Source organism: Lontra canadensis, unplaced genomic scaffold, assembly GCF_010015895.1.
Source record: "Lontra canadensis isolate GAN:19392208 unplaced genomic scaffold, GSC_riverotter_1.0 scaffold35, whole genome shotgun sequence".
In the NCBI taxonomy this organism is placed as follows: Eukaryota; Metazoa; Chordata; class Mammalia; order Carnivora; family Mustelidae; genus Lontra; species Lontra canadensis.
In genome coordinates this window covers 16,031,943-16,054,966 of record NW_022631029.1, presented here as the reverse complement: position 1 = coordinate 16,054,966, position 23,024 = coordinate 16,031,943, and the positions used below count along the sequence as shown (strand labels likewise).

At 36.8% G+C, this 23,024-nt stretch overlaps 1 protein-coding gene across 5 annotated transcripts in view; it reads left to right on the top strand.

Annotated features, from left to right (window-relative positions):
- Nucleotides 1-23,024, top strand: part of CFAP20DC (CFAP20 domain containing) — a 251,483-nt gene that overhangs the window by 104,039 nt on the left and 124,420 nt on the right. For all 5 annotated transcript variants that reach the window (XM_032868454.1, XM_032868452.1, XM_032868453.1 and 2 more), the window contains one exon: nt 5,138-5,294. In XM_032868454.1, coding sequence (XP_032724345.1) covers nt 5,138-5,294 — 157 coding nt within the window. The remainder of the gene's footprint in view (nt 1-5,137; nt 5,295-23,024) is intronic.

Sequence of the window (23,024 nt, the reverse complement as noted above, 5' to 3'; positions counted from 1 at the left end):
AAAAACTCTAACAAGAAACAAAGAAGGGCACTATATAATAATAAAAGGGACAATCCAACAGGAAGATTTAACAATTATAAATATAATCATTTCAATAGATGCAGAAAAAGCATTTGACAAAGTACAACATCCATTCAGATAAAAACCTTCAACAAAGGTTTAGAGGGAACATATCTCAACATAATAAAGGCCAAATATTAAAAACCCATAGCCAATATCATCCTAAATGGGGAAGAGCTGAGAGCTTTTTCTCTCCAGTCAGGAATAAGGTAGGGAAATCCACTCTCACCAGTTTGATTCAATGTAGTACTAGAAGTCCTAGCCATAGGAATCAGACAAAAAGAAATAAAGAGCATTCAGATCAGCAAGGAAAAAGTAAAGTAAAACTTTCACTATTTGCAGATCCCATGATTCTGTATAGAGAAAATCCAAAAGATGCCACCAAAAAACTAATTCAGCAAAGGTAAATGAATTCAGTAATGTGGCAGGATACAAAGTCAACATACAGAAATCTATTGCAGTTCTATATACCAATATTGGAGCATCAGAAAGAGAAATTAAGGAATCAATCTCACTGTACAAAAAACAATAAGATACTTAGGAATAAACCTAAGCGAAGAGGTGAAAGACCTGTACTCTGAAAAATACAAAATACTGATGAAAGAAATTAAAGATGACACAAAGAAATGGGAAGACATTCTATGCTCGTGGATTGGAAAAACAAATATTGTTAAAATGTTAAAATGTCTATACTACCACAAATAATCTACACATATAATGCAGTCCCTATCAAAATACCAATAGTACTTTTCACAGAACTAGAACAAAGAATATTAAAATTTGTATGGAATTACAAGAGACCCCAATAGCCAAAGCAGTCTTGAAAAAGAAAACCAAAGCTGGAGCCATCACAAGTCTGGACTTCAAGTTATATTGCAAAGCTGTAGTAATCAAAATAGTGTGGTTCTGGCACAAAAACAGACACATAGATCAACAGAACAGATTAGAAAACCCAGAAATTATATGGTCAATTAATCTTCGACAAAGCAGGAAAGAATATTCAATGGGAAAAAGTCTCTTCAACAAAGGTGTTGGGAAAACTGGACAGCAACATACAAAAGAATGAAACTGGATCACTTTCTTACACCATACACAAAAATAAATTCAAAAATGGATTAAAGAGCTGAATGTGAAACCTGAAACCATCAAAATCCTAGAAAAGAACACAGATAGTAACTTCTTTGACATCGGCCATAGCAGCTTCTTTCTAGATATGTCTCCTGAGGTAAGGGAAATAAAAGCAAAAATAAACTAGTGGGACTACATCAAAATAAAAAACTTCTGCTCAGCAAAGAAGACAATCAACAAAACTAAAAGCCAGCCTACAGATGGAAGAAGGTATTTGGAAATGACATACGAATAAAGACTTAGTATCCAAAATATATAAAGAAATTATACAACTCAACACCCAAAAACCCAAGTAATCCAATTAAAGAATGGGCAGAAGACATGAATAGACATTTTTCCAAGGAAGACATGCAGATGGCCAACAGACATATGAAAAAAAATGTTTAACATCACTTATCAGGGAAGTGCAAATCAAAACTACAATGAGATATCACTTCACACCTGTCAGAATGGCTAAAATCAACAACACAAGAAACAACAGGTTTTGGTGAGGTTGTGGAGAAAAGGGAACACTCTTACACTGTTGGTGAGAATACAAACAGGTGCAGCCACTCTGGAAAAGAGTATGGAGATTCCTCAAAAAAAAATTTTTTAAATACCCTACAATTGCACTACTAGGTGTTTACCCAAAGAATATAAAAATACTTCAAAATAATTCAAAGGGATACATACACCCCAATGTTTATAGCAGCACTGTCTACAATAGTCAAATTATGGAAACAGCCCAAGTGCCCATCAGCTGATGAATGGAGAAATAATAATGGGTAAATACACAAATGAATATTACTGAGCCATAAAAAAATAATGAAGTCTTGCCATTTGCAATGACCTGGATGAAGCTAGAGACCAAAATTAAGTCAGTCAGAGAAAGACAAATACCATATGACTTCACTCATATGTGGAATTTAAGAAACAAAATAAGCAAAGGGAAAAAGAGAGAGAGAGGCAAACCAAGAAACAGACTCCTAACTTTAGAGAACAAATGGATGGTTACCAGAAGGGTGGTGGGGGTGGGTGGCTTAAATAGGTGATGGGGATCAAGCAGTGCACTCGTCCTGATGAGCACCGGGTGATGTATGGAAGTGTTGAATCACTATAGTGTACATCTGAAGCTAAAATAATACTGTATGTTAACTAACTGGAGTCAAAATTAAAACCTAAGAAAATAAAAGATTGAAAGTATGTGTATTGGCATGTGTGTGTAAGAATGTCTTTATACATCATACATACACACATGGGGATCATTATTTGTTGAGCACTTTCCATGATGCATGAGTCTGGGCAGAGGGAATAACAACAGCTTGACTATGATGAATAAGAAAGGTGTTTAGTAGATAAGGACCTGGTTTCCTGGGACTCAAGAGTTTTTGAAGGAAGAGGACACCAATTCCCAAGCCAGCTGATTGGTGTGTGATGAGGCATAGAGGTATACCTATGTCTGTCTGGAGGGTTCATCTACATAGGGAATAAAGGGCAGGGCCCTGAGAAGAAATGCCCCAGCATGTTTCCATGTCTCCCTGGATTTGGAAAATATTATTTCTTGTTTAAAACCAAACTCATGTCACCTCTAACCCTTTCCTAAATATAGGAAAACTTGGATTCAAATACTATAACGCAGATCATTTTAAAAACAATCATTAACTCTAGAGATATAAAGAAGTTGTATAACAATAGGTAATCCTAGAGCATCACTTAACTCAGTTGTGTACAATATTCACATAGTCACAGTGAGGAAAACACAGAATATGGATTTTGAGGAAAAGGTAAAAAGAGCAAATGGGAGACAATTATCCAGGGAGGATGAAGAGGAAGTAGGGTATGTAAGTGAACTACAGGTCTTACCTACCATAATAGGAAGACAATAGATAATGTCTAAAATTGATAAAAGGTATCCTTTAAAAATATAGACAGAAGAAAAGTTAAAGAGTTGACAGTATGATTAGAGGAGTGGAGAAGTGACAGCAATATTTGTGTAAAATTTGGCATGTTTGGGCCTATATTTGCATATAATATCATGGCATTTTAAAACATTTTTTTAAGGAAGCCTTTCTTGAACTTCCGCATCCTCCCACCATGAGTCCCCTCTGCACTAGCAGTATAAAACAGGTGCTACATGTCTGCCTCCAGCCTCCCTTCTCAGACTGGAAGGACTTTCTTATTGTTTGCCATACGTCGGAGTCATGCGAAGTGTTTAACACCTGAGGAAACTGCTTAGCACCTGTGGTGAAGAGTGGATGAATACAGTTACTTTGGGGGCAAACCAGCTGAATAATTGCAGTAGAGACATAATCAAGTCTTTTAGGAATAGGAACCACAGAACAATGATAATGATGCTAATATAATAACAATATTAACAATTACTATTGGATTGCTAGAAACCCCAATACCTCCATCCCCTGTAACCTGGATTTTACCAAGTCCTGCTGTTTCATTCGCCCTAGGATATGCCTGTCGGGTTTATCCCTTATATCCCACCTCCTATACTAGTCCTGTCGGGTTTATCCCTTATATCCCACCTCCTATACTAGTCCTCTACAAGACCCTCCTCACTTCATGCTTAAATGACTGACTGACTGGTCTTTCTGTGCCTCAGTCTGTCTCTACTCTATGTCAGCCTTCCTCCCACCCCCAAATATTCCTGCATTAGAGTTGGTTCAGACTTCCCAGCACTCTACTCTTGTCACATTCTCCTTCAAGAATCAAAGTGACACCTTACCCTCTGGAGTCCAAAGTTCTCCTGATCTTCCAATGTCCAGAACCTGGCCTTACTGGCCCATCCCACATTACCTCCCATGCCTCCCCAGAGCTCGCCATCCTTCAGGGCAAGCCAGTCTCATCACTGCATCACACTCAGTCCTCCTTCCCCCCTTGTAGTATACCAGACTTCTTTTCACCCAAAAGATCAGAGCATCCCCATGGCCTGAGAATATAATTTTACTGTTTGGACACCTACAAAAAATCTTCATGTGTTTAATTAATAACTTACTACAATCTCTTTTATTTTTCTATAGTGGAAACCACCTCAGGTTTTCTTTCCTAATAAAATCAACATTTCTAAACAGAATTTGACTTTAAGAATTACATCATCATTTCCTTTATCAATAAATACTACTTTCAGTTTTGATAGATTAATAAAATGAACCTTATGTAAATTGTTCTTCTAATCAAATAATGGAAGAGCTTAATATTTTAAAAGAAGCACAGACAACCTTAAATACTACTTTTATTTTAATTTCAAAAATCTTTTCCCTGTTGTTGTCCTGCAATCCTCAGTATGTCTTAATTTCTTACTAAATGATTATTTTCTCCTTTTCTTTAACTCAGACCATTTAGAGAATTCATTTGATGAAGTATTGAAGAGCCTAATTGTTTAATGGGCAGAAATTAGTCCCTACAAGAGTACTTTAAAACTGGCAAATACCAGGCATAATTACAAATTCTTTGGAAGAATCTATTTCTGTACAATAGGTTAATTGGTTATAAGTAGACAGCACTGGCCACAATTTCAACCCAGCTTCTAATTTCATCCATGATTTTTTTAACAAATATAAGAGGCTAATTATGATCAAATTAGTCCCCTTGAAGGAACAATTGTCTACTTATCCCTGATTTTCAAGATTTAAGTGGTCTAATGCACCTGTAGTTAGCTTCCCACTAGCACACTGCCTACAGATCCAGAGTTATTTCCCAAAGTTGTCAAAATCTTCCCTCATCATGAGAACTCTACAGCCTAACCAATGTCTAGTTTAGATTATGATGACTTCTTTGGGAGAATCTGGGCAATTTTTAAGAAAACTGAAGCCAAAATAGAGGTTTGCCTAAGGAAGGATATTGGTTTGAGGCTGGTTGATCCAGGCAATTGCCTCAATTCTCTGCACCATCCACATATAGATGATTTGTTCACCTCTTTGATTATAGAAAGGACTTACTCCTCTTTTCTTTATTTTAGTGGTGCAATCTATGCATAGACTTGGTAGCATTTACCAGTGAAATATTCAAGGGAGCAGTTTTCCAGTCCTTGGATGGAATTATTGTCTCAGCTAACTGTAAGCTGCGGAAGATCTTCACTTTAAAATGCAAGCCTCAAGACACTGCTGATAAAGACGGTATGTTCAAGTTGCTACTATGAAGATTTTTAAATTCTCCAATGTGTTTAAAGTTAGACATACCTTTGGGGGCACCTGGGTGGCTCAGGTCATGATCCCGGGGTCCTGGGATCAAGCCCCGCATTGGGCTCTCTTCTCAGTGGGGAGCTTGCTTCCCCCTCTCTCTCTCTCTGCCTGCCTCTCTCCCTACTTGTGATCTCTCTTTCTGTAAAATAAATAAACAAAATCTTTAAAAAAAAATTAGCATACCTCTGGATAGTATGAGTACAGAGTAGTGGTTTTTCTAAATTTATCTTATTTTACTGTGGAAAAAACACTTTTTTAATATGAGATCTGTCCTCTTAATAAATTTTTAAGCATACTACATGTTTTGGTGACAATAGGTGCAATGCTTTGCAGCAGATCTCTAGAGTTTGTTAATTTTTATCAAAACCCATTGATTAGTAACTCCCTATTTCCCTTCACCTCAACCATTGGCAACAACCATTCCACTCTGATTCCTTGAATCTATTTTAGATACCTTAAGTAAGTAAAAGCATATAGTATTTGTTTGTCTGTAGTTGGCCTATTTCACTGAGCAGAAGTCCTTATGCTTCAGTCATGTTGTAGCATATGTCATTCTTTAGTCTGAATCACGTTTATTTTTACTGTAGCTGTATGTCAAAGATATCTTTTTTATTTTTGTGATTTTTCTTCCTTTTTTGTTTTTGATAGCACTTACCATGTGAATTAGTCAGGGTTTTTATTTGCAAGCAGTGTAACCCTCTCTAGGTAGTTGAAACAGAAAAGAGAATTTATTTAAGGTAATTAGGCACTTCATAGAATCTCAAGGATACCCAGAAAGTCAGGCTTTGAGGCTACAGCCAAGAACAAACGCAGCCCCCACCACAAGACTGCTCCTAGGAAGACCCCTGATAGCTACTGAAACTGGACAGACTCCATAAGTCATAGCACAATGCTCGGTTCCAGGTTCCAGAGTTTCTATTACTGCTGCCCTGGAAAACTGAATGTCTTCTTCCTCACCCGCCTTGCCAGAAGCAGACTTCTTCATTTTTCTCTGCTGAACAAAGGCAGAGACTCTATTTGTGTCTGATTTGTAGAACCCAGATCACATGATACAAGGGTAGCTAACAAAGCCATTATCTGATTCCTGACGAAGGAAATGGGACTCATTGTGTAGCAAAGTCACCAAATTCAAAAGGGTGTTCAAAAGGTATCACCATTCAGAGTGCCTGGGTGACTCAGTGGGTTGAGCATCTGCCTTTGGCTCAGGTTATAATCCAGGGGTCCTGGGATCGAGCCCTGAGTTGGGCTCCTTGCTCAGTGGGGAGCCTGCTTCCCTCTTTCTCTGCCTCTTTTTCTGCCCCTCCCTCTGCCCACACACTCCCTCTCTCATGAGTAAATAAAATCTTTTTTTTTTTAAAAAGTCATCATTCAAAAAGCTCTGCCATTGTCTGGTATATACTATCTCATTATTCTGTATATTTCATGAAGTCATTTGAGAGACATTACATGCATAAATTTTCTAGTGATCATATTAGAAAAATGAGTTATTCCTAGAAAGATAGGAAAATACACATTTACTATTTATTGTGTGATTAATAAATATACTCTGCAGATAACTGAACCATCTAGAATTTATAAGATGACACAAATTCTCCTGCTAAGATAGTCTTAAACAACTGAAAGTATTGAGAGAATACTGATGCTTCCTTTTGATTTTTGTCTGGGATTATTTTTAACAAAATCAATTTTTCTAGAAGCCCAGGAAACAGGGCAGCACATAAGATGGCAAAGGTGATTTCTTAGAAGTTTGTATAAAGTAGACTTCAGACTTATGCTCTGTCTGGATGAGTGTCTGAGAAGTCCTTGTGTGGTTCACTCTGTGAAACAGGACACTGTGCCTATAAATTTCATTTGATAATAAAACACAGCAGTGCATTAACAGCTCCCCAGAGAGATCACAAGCCAGGAAGTGCAGCCACTCATCTTATGTACCATTTAAAGGCTATACAAGAAAGTGAAAGCTTCCATTAAAAAAAAATATATCACCCAACTAATAAGAAACCTCAAAACTTGTAGAAATATAGGTGCATTCTAGAATTAGCAGATCAGAGGAGGTGAATCATAACCTGATTAGTATTTTTAAATAAATATAAGGGAAAAGGTAAATCAAAATATGGCCTATTAAATACAAGTTTTTATCTCTGATCCTTCCTGAAGCCCCACTAAAATTATAAGAATTAAAATGGTAATAAACCCACCAGGAAGAAGAGGATGGGAGAGTAGGAAACAATAGGGAAAGTGTGGTCAGAAATTTTGGAAGATTGAGGAGTGATAACTAACTTAGAAGAGCAGAGAAAGCTGAAACTATTGGGTTTACGGAGAGGTTTGTCAATGAGAGTCATAATATAGAACCTCAGAGGAACTCCAGAATTGGCAGCCCTAGGTACTGCTAAAGGCAAGGGGGTGTGGCTAAAGACAAGGAGATTAGTTAAAATTCTATATGGGTTGCTATAGAATCCCAAATCCCCCTTCCAACTACAAATAAGCAGAAAACAGGATATTTATTCTCTGGAGAAACTGGACCAGAGAACTTCTCAACTCAGATACATTGCATACATGGTAGATAGACACTGAAACTAACAGGAAGAAAGAAAGAAATAAGGAATAAATATATGTTTTTCTCAGTTAAGAAAATATACTGCATCTATAAAATAGGAGTAGTTTGTTCTTGCTGTATTTCAATAAGCATTTTGTTAAAGTTTACTATATTAAAAGCTTTTTATATAATTTAGAAACATTTACAGATCATAGGTGTGCAGCTTTAGGAATTAACACAAAGTGAACACATTTCTGTAACCAGCACCCAGATCAAGAAATAGAACTTTACAAACATCTCAGAAACCCTACTTATAATCTCCTCCTAATCATGACCCTCTCTCTTCTTCCCAGAGAGAACACTCTCCTGACTTCTAACACCACAAATTAATTTTACCTATTTTTGAAGTTTATTTAAATAAAATCATATAGTACATATTCTTTCATATATACATTCTTTAACAAAACCTTGAGTTTGTGAGAGTCATCTATATTGCTTATTTAATTACTATACAGTATGCCATTGTGTGAACTCACCATAGTTTGTCTATTTTAGGCAGCTATGAATAGTACTGCTGGACTCAGTCTACATTTCTCTTGGAGCGTGTAGGTAGGCTTTCTTTGGATATTTATCAAGGAGCTGAATGAACACATATTTCAGCATTCTTAATTTCAGTTATTATATTTTTTGATGCTAGAATTTCCATTAGATTCTTTCTTACAATTTCCATTCTTCAGCTGAAATTCTCTATCTCACTATTGAATTTTTCAAATATATTAATCAAAGTTATTTCAAAAGCCTTGGCTCACAATTCCAATATCTGTGTCTCAATTCCAATATCTGTTTTTATTTTCTGTTTTTCTCTTATCCTTATATCCTGATATGTTTAATAAGTTTGAATGAATACTGGACATTTCGACTCAGAAACTGTACACTATTTTGAGACTCTGTATTGTATTTTCTTGTTCCCGGGACTTAAAATTAAAAAAAAAAAATTAAAAAGAAGCCCAAAAGACTGAAAATAGGATCAAAATGTTAAGAATATTAGAAGTTAGTCCAAGTGGACCACCAGCAGAGTAATAAGATTCTAAGATGAGAGACTAGAGAAAACAGGAAGGTTGACATGTAGGAAGATTTCCCAAAATTAAAGGCCAAGTGTTTTCACATTGACATAGCTCATCAAAAACAAAAAATGAAAAAGAAAAAGAAAGGAAAATAAGAGCCGCTGTTGTATAATTTAAGAATAAGAGGGAAAAAGAGAAAAGATTATTTAAGCTTCCAGAATTTTTTAAAAATTAAAGTTGCATACAAAGGAGTAGGAATGAGAATAATGATGTCTGACTTCACACATTAGATGGCACAAGACCTTAAAACTATACCTTCAAAAGTCTAAGGAACAATGATTTCCAACGTAGAATTCTGTACCCATCCAATTATTTTTCTTTTCCAAATATTTATTTAAATTCTAGTTAGTTAACATATAGCATAATATTGGTTTCATGAGTAGAATTTAGTGATTCACCCCTTCCATATAACACCCAGTGCTCTTCATAACAAGTGTATTCCTTAATATCCATCACCCCGTTAGCCCATCCCTCTCCCACTTCTTTCCATCAACCCTCAGTTTGTTCTCTATCATTAGGAGTCTCTTATGGTTTGTCTCCTCCTCTCTCCTTCTCTCTTTTTCTTTTCCCTTCCCACATGTTCATCTATTTTGTTCCCTAAATTACATATATGAGTGAAATCATATGGTATTTTTCTTTCTCTGACTGACTTTTTGACTTATTTCACTTAGCATGATACACTCTAGCCTCCTTCACATCACTGCAAATGGCAAGATTTCATTCTTTTTGATGGCTCTTCATGACTACAGTAATATAGTCATAGTTTGGTTATTGTTAATAATGCTATTATAAACATTGGGGTGCATGAACCCCTTCAAATCTGTGTTTTGGTGTCCTTTGGGTAACTACCTCAATGTGCAATTGCTGAATTGTAGGGTGGTTCTATTTTTAACTTTTTGAGGAACCTCCATACTGTTTTCCAGAGTGGCTGCACCAGCTTGTATTCCCACCAGCAGTGTAAGAGGGTTCCCCTTTCTCTTCATCCTCCCCAACATCTGTTGTTTCCTGTGTTGTTAATTTTATCTATTCTGACAGGTGTGAGGTGATATCTCATTATGGTTTTGATTTCTATTTCCCTGATAATGAGTGATATCGAGCATTGCTTCATTGGTCTGTTAGCCATCTGGATGTCTTCTTTGGAAAAATGTTTATTCATGTCTTCTGCCCTTTCTTAATGGGATTATTTGGGTTTGGGGTGTTGAGTTTGTTAAGTTCTTTACAGACTTTGGATACTAACTCTTTATCAGATAGTCATTTGCAGATACCTTTTTCCATTCCATAGGATGCCTTTTAGACTGTTTATTTCCTTCACTCTGCAGAAGATTATTATCTTGATGAAGTCCCAGTAGTTCATTTTTGCTTTTGTTTCCTTTGCCTCTGGCAACATATCTAGTAAGAAGTTGTTATGGCTAAGGTGACAGAGGTTGCTGCTTGTGTTCTCCTCAAGGATTTTGAAGGGATTTTTCTGTCTCACATTTAGGTCTTTCATCCATTTTGAATTTATTTTTGTGTGCGGTGTAAGAAAGTGTTCAATTTCTTTCTTCTGCATGCTGCTGTCCAGTTTTCCCAACACCATTTGTTGAAGAGACAGTCTTTTTTCCATCAGACATTCTTTCCTGCTTTGTTTAAGATTACCATATAGTTGTGGACCCATTTCTGCACTCGTTCCATTAATCTATGTGTCTGTTTTTGTGTCAGTGCCATACTGTCTTGATGACTACAGTAATATAGTTTGAAGTCCAGAACTGTGAGGCTCCTGCGTTGCTTTTATTTTTCAGGATTGCTTGGGCTAATCAGGTCTTTTGTGGTTCAATATTTTTTCCAAAATACAAGTCAGAGATAATACCTAAAGCACAAGTGCAGAAATGTCAATATAAGGCTACAATTATAAACACAGAAGTAAGTACCAGAAGATTTAGAAGCTATTGCTGAAAGGCTTGAGACTAGGCCATGTGTGAGGTAGGAGGGTAGCAGTTAGGGAATAATGCCTTTTTCTCATAATTGTAGTGCCGTTTGTATTTTTGAACAATATACATATATTTTGTTTTATAATTAATTTTTTAATAGTGAATGGGTAATCTAAAAACTTCCAAGAACAAATATTGACATGATTTCTTCTAGGTTTCCAAAAGGCCTGGAAAAAAGGCTAATGAATGTGGCAACTCAGATTGCCTAAAATGTTCTGAATAGACTTGGGGAAGCATGGTGTGGTTCTGGGTGCTGTGGAATATAACCCTGTATTCCTCATTTAGCTTCCAGGACTTAACCTTGCACAACTGCTCACCCCATCTCTATATGCTTCAATTTCTATGTCAGTAAAATGAGGATAATTGTTCCCTGGTTAAGTAAAATACTATTACATTCCCGCTAAAAGCATAAAGTCTGTAAACTGAGTACATCTTGGAGAAGTTAAATTGATACTGTAGCAACTAAAGACACAAATTAATGGTCCCACAGTCAGTTGCTGTGACCACATACCAACTTAGTGCATTGTGTGAGTTCTGAACATCTCTGAACATTATTTCCTCATTAGTTATTATAAGGTTGTTTTGAAGATCCAATAAAACAAATATATATATGAAAAGACAAACTATAATTCATTGTGTAGATGCTAACCATTTATCTGCCTCCTACAATCAGGCACTGAGATGACACAGCCCCTGCTTCAAGGTGTTTGGAATCTCTCAGAGAAATTTACATGTACATATTGATTGTTATACCTGGAGGAAGCTTCCTTAATGGGCTTAACAAGCACTGGGAGAAGAGTTTGGAGCACTTAACTCTAATTTGAGAGAGCCACTTGGAGAGGCACTTGGATTTCGCAGACCTACCAAGTTATGAAAAACTTGACTAACGTAAGGTTGCCAACTTTTAAATTCACCAAATCAGAGCATTAGAACAGACAAAGAAGAAAAACTACAATTATTCTAATCACTTAATTAATTGGAAAGATTTAAATACTCACATATTAGGAAAGTGTTAATTTCAGAATAAAGGCTGATGTTTTCACCACAGACCAGTGAAAATGACTTAATGAGTCAGTATCTATCCATAGAGCAGTGTTTGGTGTGTACTCACATGAAGAAACAAATTTTCCAAACTATATCCTGAAGGATAAATAATAATTTCTCAAATAATGAAGTAATTTTTCAGGTAATGAAAATGGACAACAAGAAAGGAAAGCATTTTAGGAAAAGGAAGAGTGTGTATGTATAAAGACAGGCATCATGAGTAGATCTGATCCATTCAAGGAACAGGGAGTTCAGTATGGTATATGGCAGAGGTGGAAGGAATGATTTAATATAATATTTTATTACTAGGTTGCATACTTTGGCACAAAGAGGTAGAGTAATTTTCCTGTCCTCCGAGTTCTCTGTGTAATTGTGGACACCAGAAAAGTAAACACTGCCAAGAGTTCATTATCAAGACAATTTGATAAAAGAGAACAAAGGACAACACAGCATGGGGCAAATTGAGTGTCCCTGGTCAAGGAAGTTGGCAGCAGAAATGATAACAATGATGGTGGTGCTAATAGAAGCAGTACGTGTTCTAAACACTTTATATATATGAACTTAATTTAATGCTTATACAAACTCTATAAAGTGGGTGTTATTATCATCTCCATTTTACAGATAGGGAAGCTTAGGCACAGAGAAGTCAGATAATGTGCCAGTGTCACAAAATTGTTAAGTAGTAGAGGCAGGTTTTGAACCCTGGCAGAAGGACTCGAGTTTTTACTCCTAATTACTATAGTGTACTGCCTTCCTTGGGAGAATGGAAGGGAGGGGAAATTTTAAAAAGAAAAGAGAGAGAGAGAGAGAGAAAAGACTTCATGGAATAAGAATGCCAAAATATGGTGACTAGCTGTGTTAAGTGTGTCTGTATTCAATGAGTAATGGATGTCCCTTTGTCTTTCATACTGAAGATGGGGCTGGGGGGGGGGACATCTTCTGCAGAGACAGTTCTGTTAGTCATGAGGTTGAGACTTTTATCATAGGAAACTCTTTTCCCTGTTTCTTACATTTCATTCTGAGATTCAATTTAAAGATAGTGTATTAAAATGCTTGCTTAAACTCAGTACCTGTTTCCCTTAGTTTATTTAAGCTGCTACATTTCACTCTAGAACCTCTTAAACTCACCCAGGCTAGGAAATGTTGCCTAATTCCATTGCTGTTCTCTGTTTACACAGTGGAATATAATAGAAAGTGAATTATTGGGACCCTAAAACAAGAAATTAACCAGGTTTTCACTTGGCCAGAGGAATGGCTGATGCTGGACAAGTAGTAAAGCATGCTGATTCAATTGAATTTATGACTTTTATGGTTCCTGAAGGAACATGGACTGGCACTTTTAGGCATTTGCATGACTGAATTATTGACTAACTCATATCATTCTGCATCTAAAAAAAAGAACAATATATGTACAGATGTTAGATAAGAGAAAAACAAGAGGAGAGCCAAGAGAAGAAAGGAAAGAGCACACAGTTATCCACTAGGTATGGATCTATGCTCTACCAGTGATGATTTTACAGGTCTCCTGACACCAGAGTTCATTGCTTTCTAAAATATCAGCACTTGGGCATATGTGTTCTGTGTTAAGGAATGCAAGAAGAAGAGAATAATTAAAAGTATGATTTCAGACTGAGAGTCCCTTTGAAGGCATAGGTTAAGTCTCCATATTTTTACCTCTAGCACATGACCTGGCACTGGTAATCTGTCATACATATATGAAGAATTGATGAAGTAAGAGTTGGCTAATTGTTTGTTCAATTATTCATTCAGTCATTCTCTCTATTCAGTAAGCCTTCTGAATGTCAAGCAATGTGAAGAAAATTATCCCTTCAAAAGCCACAGAAAAAACTAGAAATACTAATGTAGTGCCTTAATAGACTCATTGAGCAGGGTCGGGCCTTAGAGATAATGCAATCCAGTATCCTAATTATACAGAGAGGAAATAAGACCTGGAAATCAAGGCATCTTGTGCTGAGGTCACAGAAGGTAGAACTCTAGGCCAGGCCTAGACTGTTCCTTCCTCAGCAGTATATATATTTACCTTCCTCAATAACTGGAATTCTTTAGTGTTTTTAATAATCAGCATTGTTGAGTGTTTTCCTGCCCCTCTCTCTCCAGGTCAGGTGATACACATCATATTCAGATCTCTTCAGTTTAAGGCTGCATTCCCACTCCTCCTTGCAGCAGAGTCGAACTCAGATTACCCTTGCCTAGAAAACCACCCCAGGGCAAGGAAAAAAGGGTAAGATCTCTGCATAGCAGAGGTTTCCAGCCAATAGTAGATCCACAAAAATGGATTATGAATATCTGTATATCAAAGACACAGACGTATACTGATTAAAATATCAATTGTTTTTTATAAGTAGGCATTATCAGTATTTATAAAAGAACTTCATATCTTAAAAACTCTAAGGATAACAATTCCATTTATAATGTCATCCCAAATAATTAAATACCTAGAAATAAATTTAATCAAGGAAATGAAAAACTTCTTCACTAAAAACTATAAAACATTGCTAAAGGAAGTTAAAGAAGACCTAAGTGAATAGAAATAAATACATCCAACATTTATGGATTGAAAGACTTGATATTGTTAAGATGTTGGTATAACCCAAAGAGATATAGAGATTCAGTGCAATCTCTCAGTATTTCAATGGCCTTTTTGCAGAAATGAAAAAGCTGATCCTCAAATTCATATGGAATTGCAAGGGGGCCAAAATAGCCAAAAACAGTTTTGAAAAAGAAGAACAAAGTTGGAGGATTCACACTTCCCAATTTCAAAACTTAATTCAAGAGTTGCAGTAATCAAAACCGTCTGGTATAGTTAGAATGGACATATACACCAATGGAATAGAATTGAGTCCAGAAATGAATCCATATGTCTAATTTTGACAGGGAGGCCAAGAACATTCAATGAGGAGAGAGGAGACTCTTCAACAAATGGTTCTGGGACAATTGGATATCCACACACAAAATAATGAGTATATAACTCATTATATATAATGAGTTATACTGTGAGATATACGCTTTTGTATATCAAAGGACACTTAAGAAATAAATAAATAAATTGGTCATTAAAATTTAATGCTTTTGTATATCAAAGGACACTTAAGAAATACACATACTAGTATATGTGTATATATATATATGTGTGGAATATTCTGATATATGATATATATATTTATATATATGATATAAATATTCTGATTCTACATATATATATATATATATATATATATCCAGTATCTAGACTATGTAAAGGACTCTTATAACTCGACAAGAGAAAGAGACACAACCCAATAAAAAATGGCTGAAGGACTTAACTGCTATAGATGTATCTCTGAAAAAGATATACAAATAATTGACAAACATGAAAAACTGCTCAGCATTCGTTATTAGGGAAATGCAAATCAAAACCACAATGAGATACCACTGCACGCTCACTAGGATGGCTATAATTTTTTTTAATAGAAAACAAGTGTTGGTAAGGGTGTGGAGAAATTGGAATCCTTGTACATTGTTAATGGGAATGCAAAATGGTTCACCCACTATAGAAGACAGTTTGGCAGTTCCTGAAAATGTTAAACACATAATTACCATATGCATCTGCAGTGCCACTCCTTGGTATATACCCAAAAGAATGGAAAACAGATACGTGTACATGTGTGTTCACTGCAGTGTTATTCACAATAACCAAAATGTGGAAACAGCTCAAATGTTCATCACCAGATGAATGGATAAACAAAACATGGTATTTGTTTAACACATAGTCACATATTGCATGGTTCCATTTATATGAAATGTCGATAAATCCATAAAGAAAGAATGCAGATTTGTGGTTGCCAGGGAGTGGGAGTTGGAGAGAATGGACAGAAGCTGACTAATGGATAAGGAATTCTGCTTTGGAATGATGGAAGTGTTTTAGAGCTATATAGAGGTGGTGGTTGCAGAACACTCTGAATGTACTATGTACGGATGAATTGTTCACTTTAAAATGCTTAATTTTTACTGACATATTAATGTGAATTTCTCCTAAACAAAATATTAAAAAAAAAAAACCTAAAGGCATGATTCATTTCAGGATAGCCAAGTGTTTGGTGTAGTTCAGGCTTATTTACCCTTTTAAATATCAGCACCTTTTATTATAAAAAAACACATGCTAAGGCACTATGGTTTTGTCTCCATTATAATGAAATAGTTGACATAAGTATTTGTCTGTTATTAATAATAAACAGTTATATAGTAATTGCTATGTACCAGGCACTGTTCTTAGGCCCTTACAAACATTAACTTATTTAATCATCATAATAACCCTATACAGTATTATTTTCTAGTCCATATTTTACAGATAAGATGATCCAGGGCACAGAGAGGTAATTTACCTTGCCAAGATCACACAGCTAATAAGTGATGTTTTGGTTTGTTTGGTTTTTTCATTTATTTTTTGTTCAGTTATAAATGATTTTTTTATTAACATATAATGTATTATTTGCCTCAGAGGTACAGGTCTGTGAATCACCAGTCTTACACAATTCACAGCACTCACCATAGCACATGTTTTAATGCATAAAGAGCATTTGTATGTGTTAAAATTGGTGACTTAATTTTTTTTAAGGTTAATCTATTTGAGAGAGAGCATGTGCCTACCTGCAAGCAACGGGAGGGGCAGAGAGAGGGAGAGAGAGAATGTCCAGTGAAATCCCTGCTGAGTACAAAGCCCGAAGCAGGACTTGATCTCACAACCCTCAGATCATGACCTGAGCCAAAATCGAGTGGGATGCTAACCCAGCTAAGCCCCCCAGGCACCCAGTGATTTAATTTTTAAAGCTAGTTAAGATCTTCATCAGAGATCTGCACCACCTACAGAATGGTTTACATTATGGTGGCATTATAGACAAAGCCAAACAGGATTACAAAATCACTCAAAACATTCTAATATACTAACTCATACTGGGAACAAAGACAGCAAAAAAAAAACCCCACCATGTGGTTGTGTTTCGATGCTACATGAGCAAATCTGTTAGTTCTCTCTTAGCCTTCTCCTTCCATTTTGGCATTCTGAGCTGACCATTCCAGCCAACATTGTGTCCTTTCAGATTTGTTAGCAAAAGCACCTTAAATCAACTGTGTCATTTTCCAATGTTAATCAAGCAGTCTGCTTGTTTCCATACACATCTCTTACAGAAAATAGAACTTGTCTGGAAGAATAATTCAGATAGGCCTTGGTCCCTTAGTATCTGATTACCACTTTGACTTGTTATTTGCCATCTGGGGAGAAAGATGTGATATCCAAATAAAATGTGTGTGGAATACTTCTCAGGAAATAGCTGAGCAAAGAACAACCAAAGAAGAAAAGTGGAAAACTTGGCCACTGCTTTTAATCTAGGTCAGCTGTTATTAAGGGGCCTTCATCCGGAGGCGGGCTCCAAGATGGCAAAGAAGTGGGAGACCTAAATTTCATCTGGTCCCAGGAATTCAGCTAATAGTTATCAAACCATTCTGAACACCTATGAACTCCGCAGGAGATCAAAGAAAAGAATAGCAGCAACTCCATGAACAGAAAAGCGACCATTTTCTGGAAGGTAGGACATGTGGAGAAGTGAATCGAAGGCGATATCTGGGAAAATAGACCGCAGGGGGTGGGGGGAGGAAGCCTCCATCAGTCAGCTCCCAGCAAGTGGTAGAGCAACAGAGCCCAAAATCGGAACTCTTAGAAGTCTGCTCGCCTGAGGGATATCACTCCGGTGGCTAAGCAGGAGATGGAACGCTCACTGGGACAGTGTGGTCTCAGGACCCCTCAGGGTCACAGAAAGACCTGGGGTTCCTGAGTGCTGCAGAGGTCCCATGTATCAGAGCAGGGAAACTGGCTGTGGAGATGGAGCCGAGGAGTGTGCTTTCAGCACAGGGTTGCCATAAACCATGATCTGCAGCACAGTCAGGCCTCCTGGAAGAGCAGAGGCCCAACAAGCAACAGATCCAGGGAGACCCCTCACTTCCTCCCCTGGGAGGAGAGGCACAGGAGCACACTGCAGGAATCTACTGGGGTTGGAGAATCCAAATGGGGCTGTGAGTCAGAGATAGAAATGCTCACTCACAGCCTGGGTGAGAATGGAGAGTGGCTGGAGACCAGGGAGACAGGGGTGATTGACTGCTTTTCTCTGAGGACTCACTCAGGAGTGGGACCCTGAGTTCTTGGCCTCCTCCAGGGCTGGAGACCAAAATATACCCTAAATCTAGTACATGCTTTGTTCTATTCACCTGCCTGATCAAATTCTTTTTTTTTTTTTTTAATTTTCCTTCTTTCTTTTTTCAGCCAATTTCTTATCACTTCCTTTTTTAAAATTTTTTAATTTTCATTTTTACAGTCATATACCATCCTTTCATTGTATTTACCCTTGTTTTTGTATGTATATGTTTTTCTGTCCTTAAAATTTTGGGAGGCAGTTTCTTCTAACAGACCAAAATACACCCAAAAAAACAGAGCCAAAAGTCTGTGGCTCTGTTCTGTTTACCAGCCTGAGCATATCTTTTTTTTTTTTTCCCCTTTCTTCCCCCCACCCCCCCACCCTAGTTTTGGATCTCTTCTGATTTGTTTAGTGTATATTTTCTGGGGTCATTTTTACCCTTGTAGCATTTTGTTCTCTTGTTCATCTATTCCTCTCCAGACAGAATTACAAAATGGAAAATCTCACCTCAAAAAAAAAAAAAAAGAATAAGAGGCAATACTACAGACTGCCTGCCAGGGAGCTAATCAACATGGACATTAGTAAGTTGTCAGAACTAGAGTTCAGAATGACAATTGTAAAGATGCTGACTGGGCTTGAAAAAAGCATGGAAGATACTAGAGTATCCTTTTCTGGAGAAATAAAATCTAACCAAGTCAAAATAATAAAGGCTACTAATGAGGTGCAATAAAAAATGGAGGCTCTAACCACTAGGATAAATGAGGCAGAAGAGAGAATTAGTGATCTAAAAGACCAAATGATGGAGAATAAAGAAGCTGAGAAAAAGAGAGAGAAACAACTACTGGACCACAAGGTGAGAATTCAAGAGATAAGTGATACCATAAGATGAAACAACACTAGAATAAGTGAGATCCCAGAAGAAGAAGGAGAGGGGTAGAACATATATTGGAGCAAATTATAGCAGAGAATTTCCACAATTTGGGGAAGGACACAGGCATCAAAATCCAGGAGGCACAGACAACCCCCCCTCAAAATCAAAAATAGGTCAACATCCAAATATCTAATAAGAAAACATACAAATCTCGGAGACAAAGAGAAAAATCCTGAAAGCAGCTTGGGACAAGAGGAGGTCTACAGTGTTAGAAGGTCTACAGTGTTAGAAGCATTATGCTGGCAACAGATCTATCTACAGAGAACTGGCAGCTTTCTCATTTACTTCAGAGCACTAAACAAAATTATGCAGTCAAGAATACTATATCCAGCTAGGCTGTCATTGAAAATAGAAGGAGAGATTAAAAGCTCCCAGGACAAACAGAAACTAAAAGATTTGCAATCATCAAACCAGCCCTACAAGAAATTTTGAAAGAGGTCTTCTAAGCAAAGAGAGAACATGAAAGTAACAGACCAGGAAGGAAGAGAGACAATATACAGTAACAGTCGCCTTACAGGCAATACAATGGCACTAAATATCTTACAGTAGTTACCCTAAATGTAAATGGGCTAATGTTCAAAGGACACAGGGTATCAGAATGGATTAAAAAACCAAGAGCCACTGATATGCTATCTACAATAAACTCATTTTAGACCCAAAGACCCATCCAGACTTAAAGTGAGTAGGTGGAAGACAATTTACCATGATAATGGACATCAAAAGAAAGCTGGGGTGGCAATCCTTATGTCAGACAAATTAGATTTTAAGTCAAAGACTGTAATAAGAGATGAGGAAGGACACTATATCATACTTAAAGGGTCTATCCAACAAGAAGATCTAACAATTTTGAATATCTATGCCCCTAACAAAGGAGCAGCCAATTATATAAGCCAATTAATAGCAAAATCAAAGAAACACATTGACAATAATACAATAATAGTAGGGGACTTTAACACCCCCTCACTGAAATGGACAGATCATCTAAGCAGAACAAGGAAACTGGGACTTTAAATGACACACTGGACCAGATGGCCATCACAGATATAGTCAGAACATTTCATCCCAAAACAACAGAATAAACATTCTTCTCTAGTGCACATGGAACATTCTCCAGAATAGATCACATCCTGGGTCACAAATCAGATCTCAACCAGTACCAAAAGATTGGGATCATTCCCTGCATATTTTCAGACCACAGTGCTCTGAAACTAGAACTCAATCACAAGAGGAAAGTTGGAAAGAACTCAAATACATGGAGGTTAAAGAGCATTCTACTAAAGAATGAATGGGTCAACCAGGAAATTAAAGAAGAATTTTAAAATTCATGGAAACAAATAAAAATGAAAACACAACTGTTCAAAGCTTTGGGACACAACAAAGGCGGTCCCGAGAGGAAGGTATATAGCAATACAAGCCTTTCTCATGAAACAAGAAAGTTCTCAAGTACACAACTTAACCCTACACCTAAAGGGGCCGGAGAAATAACATCAAAGAAAGCCTAAACCCAGCAGGAGAAGAGAATTATTAATTTCAGAGCAGAAATCAATGAAACAGAAACCAAAAGAACAGTAGAACAAATCAACGAAACTAGGAGCTGGTTCTTCGAAAGAATTAATAAGACTGATAAACCCCTGGACAAACTTAGCAAAAAGAAAAGAGAAAGGACCCAAATGAATAAAATCATGAATGAAAGAGGAGAGACCACAACTAACACCAAAGAAATACAAATAATTATAAGAACACATTATGAGCAACCATACCCCAGCAAATTTGACAATGCAGAAGAAATGGATGCATTCCTAGAGACATATAAACTACCAAAACTGAATGAGGAAGAAAGAGAAAACCTGAACAGACCCATAACCAGTGAGGAGATTGAAGCAGTCGTCAAAAATTTCCCAACAAACAAGAGCCCTGGGCCAGACGGCTTCCCAGGGGAATTCTACCAAACATATAAAGAAGAATTAATACGTGAAACTCTTTGTCCTGAAACTGTAAAAAAAAAAAGAAAAAAAGAAATGGAAGGAAAACTTTCAAACTCATTTTATGAGGCCAATATTACCTTGATCCCAAAACCAGACAAAGACCCCATCAAAAAGGAGAATTATAGACCAATATCCTTGATGAACATGGATGCAAAAATTCTCACCAAAATACTAGCCAATAGGATCCAACAGTACATTAAAAGGATTATTCACACAACCAAATGGGATATATTCCTGGGCCACAAGGTTGGTTCAATATCCACAAATCAATCATTGTCATACACTACATTAATCAAGGAAAGGACAAGAACCATATGATCCTCTCAGTAGATGCAGAAAAAGCATTTGACAAAGTACAGCATCCCTTGATTAAAACTCCTCACAGTATAGGGATGGAGGGTACATACCTCAACATCATAAAAGCCATCTATGAAATACCCATAGCAAATATCATTCTCAATAAGGAAAAACTGAGAGCTTTTCCCCTAAAGTCAGGTACATGGCAGAGATATCCACTATCAGCACTACTAATCATCATAGTACTGAATGTCCTAGCCTCAACAACAGACAACAAAAATAAATAAAAGGCATCTGAATTGGCAAAGAAGTCAAATTCTCACTCTTTGTAGATGATATGGTATTTTATGTGGAAAACCCAAAGACTCTACCCCAAAACTTCTGGAACTCATACAGCAATTCAGTAAATGGCAGCATATAAAATGAATGCACAGAATGCATTTCTATACACCAACAACAAGACTGAAGAAAGAGAAATTAAGGAGTAGATCCCATTTACAATTGCACCAAAAACCATAAGATACCTAGGAATAAATCCAACCAAAGAGACAAAGGATCTGCACTCAGAAAACTATAGAATACTCGTGAAAGAAATTCAGGAAGACACAAAGAAATGGAAAAATGTTCCATGCTCATGGATTAGAAGGAAAAATAGTGTTAAAATGTCTATGCTACATAGAGCAATCTACACATTTAATGCAATTTCTATCAAAATACCATCAACTTTTTTCATTGAGCTGGAAAAAATAATCTTAAAATTTGTGTGGAACCAGTAAAGACCCCAAATAGAGGAATGTTGAAAAAGAACAGCAAAGTTGATGGCATCACAATTCCAGACCTGAAGCTCTATTCCAAAGCTTTAATCATCAATACAGTATGCTACTGGCACAAAACAGACACATAGATCAATGGAACAGAGCAGAGAAACCAGAAATAGACTCTCAACTCTATGGTCAACTAATCTTTGACAAAGCAGGAAAGAATGTCCAGTGGAAAAATGGGTCTCTTCAACAAATGGTGTTGGGAAAATTGGATGGCCACATGCAGAAGAATGAACCTGGACCATTTCCTTACACCACACACAAAAATAGACTTAAAACGGATGAAAGACCTGAGTGTGAGGCAGGAATCCATCAAAATCCTTGAGGAGAACACAGACTGTACCTCTTCGACCTCAGCCACAGCGACTTCTTCCTAAACACATCACCAAAGGCAAGGGAAGCAAGCCAAAAATGAACTATTGGGTCTTCATCAAGATCAAAAGCTCTTGCAAAACAAAGGAAACAATCAACAAAACCAAAAGACAAACGACAGAATGGGAGAAAATATTTGCAAATGACATATCAGATAAAGAGCTAGTATCCAAAATCCATAACGAACTTATCAAACTCAACACCCAGAGAACAAAGAATCCAATCTAGAAATGGGCAGAAGATATGAACATTTTGGCAAAGAAGACATCTGGATGGCCAACAGACACATGAAAAAGTGCTCAACATCACTTGGCATCAGGGAAATACAAATCCAAACCACAGTGAGATACCACCTCACACCCGTCAGAATTACTAAAATTAACAGGTCAAGAAACAACAGAT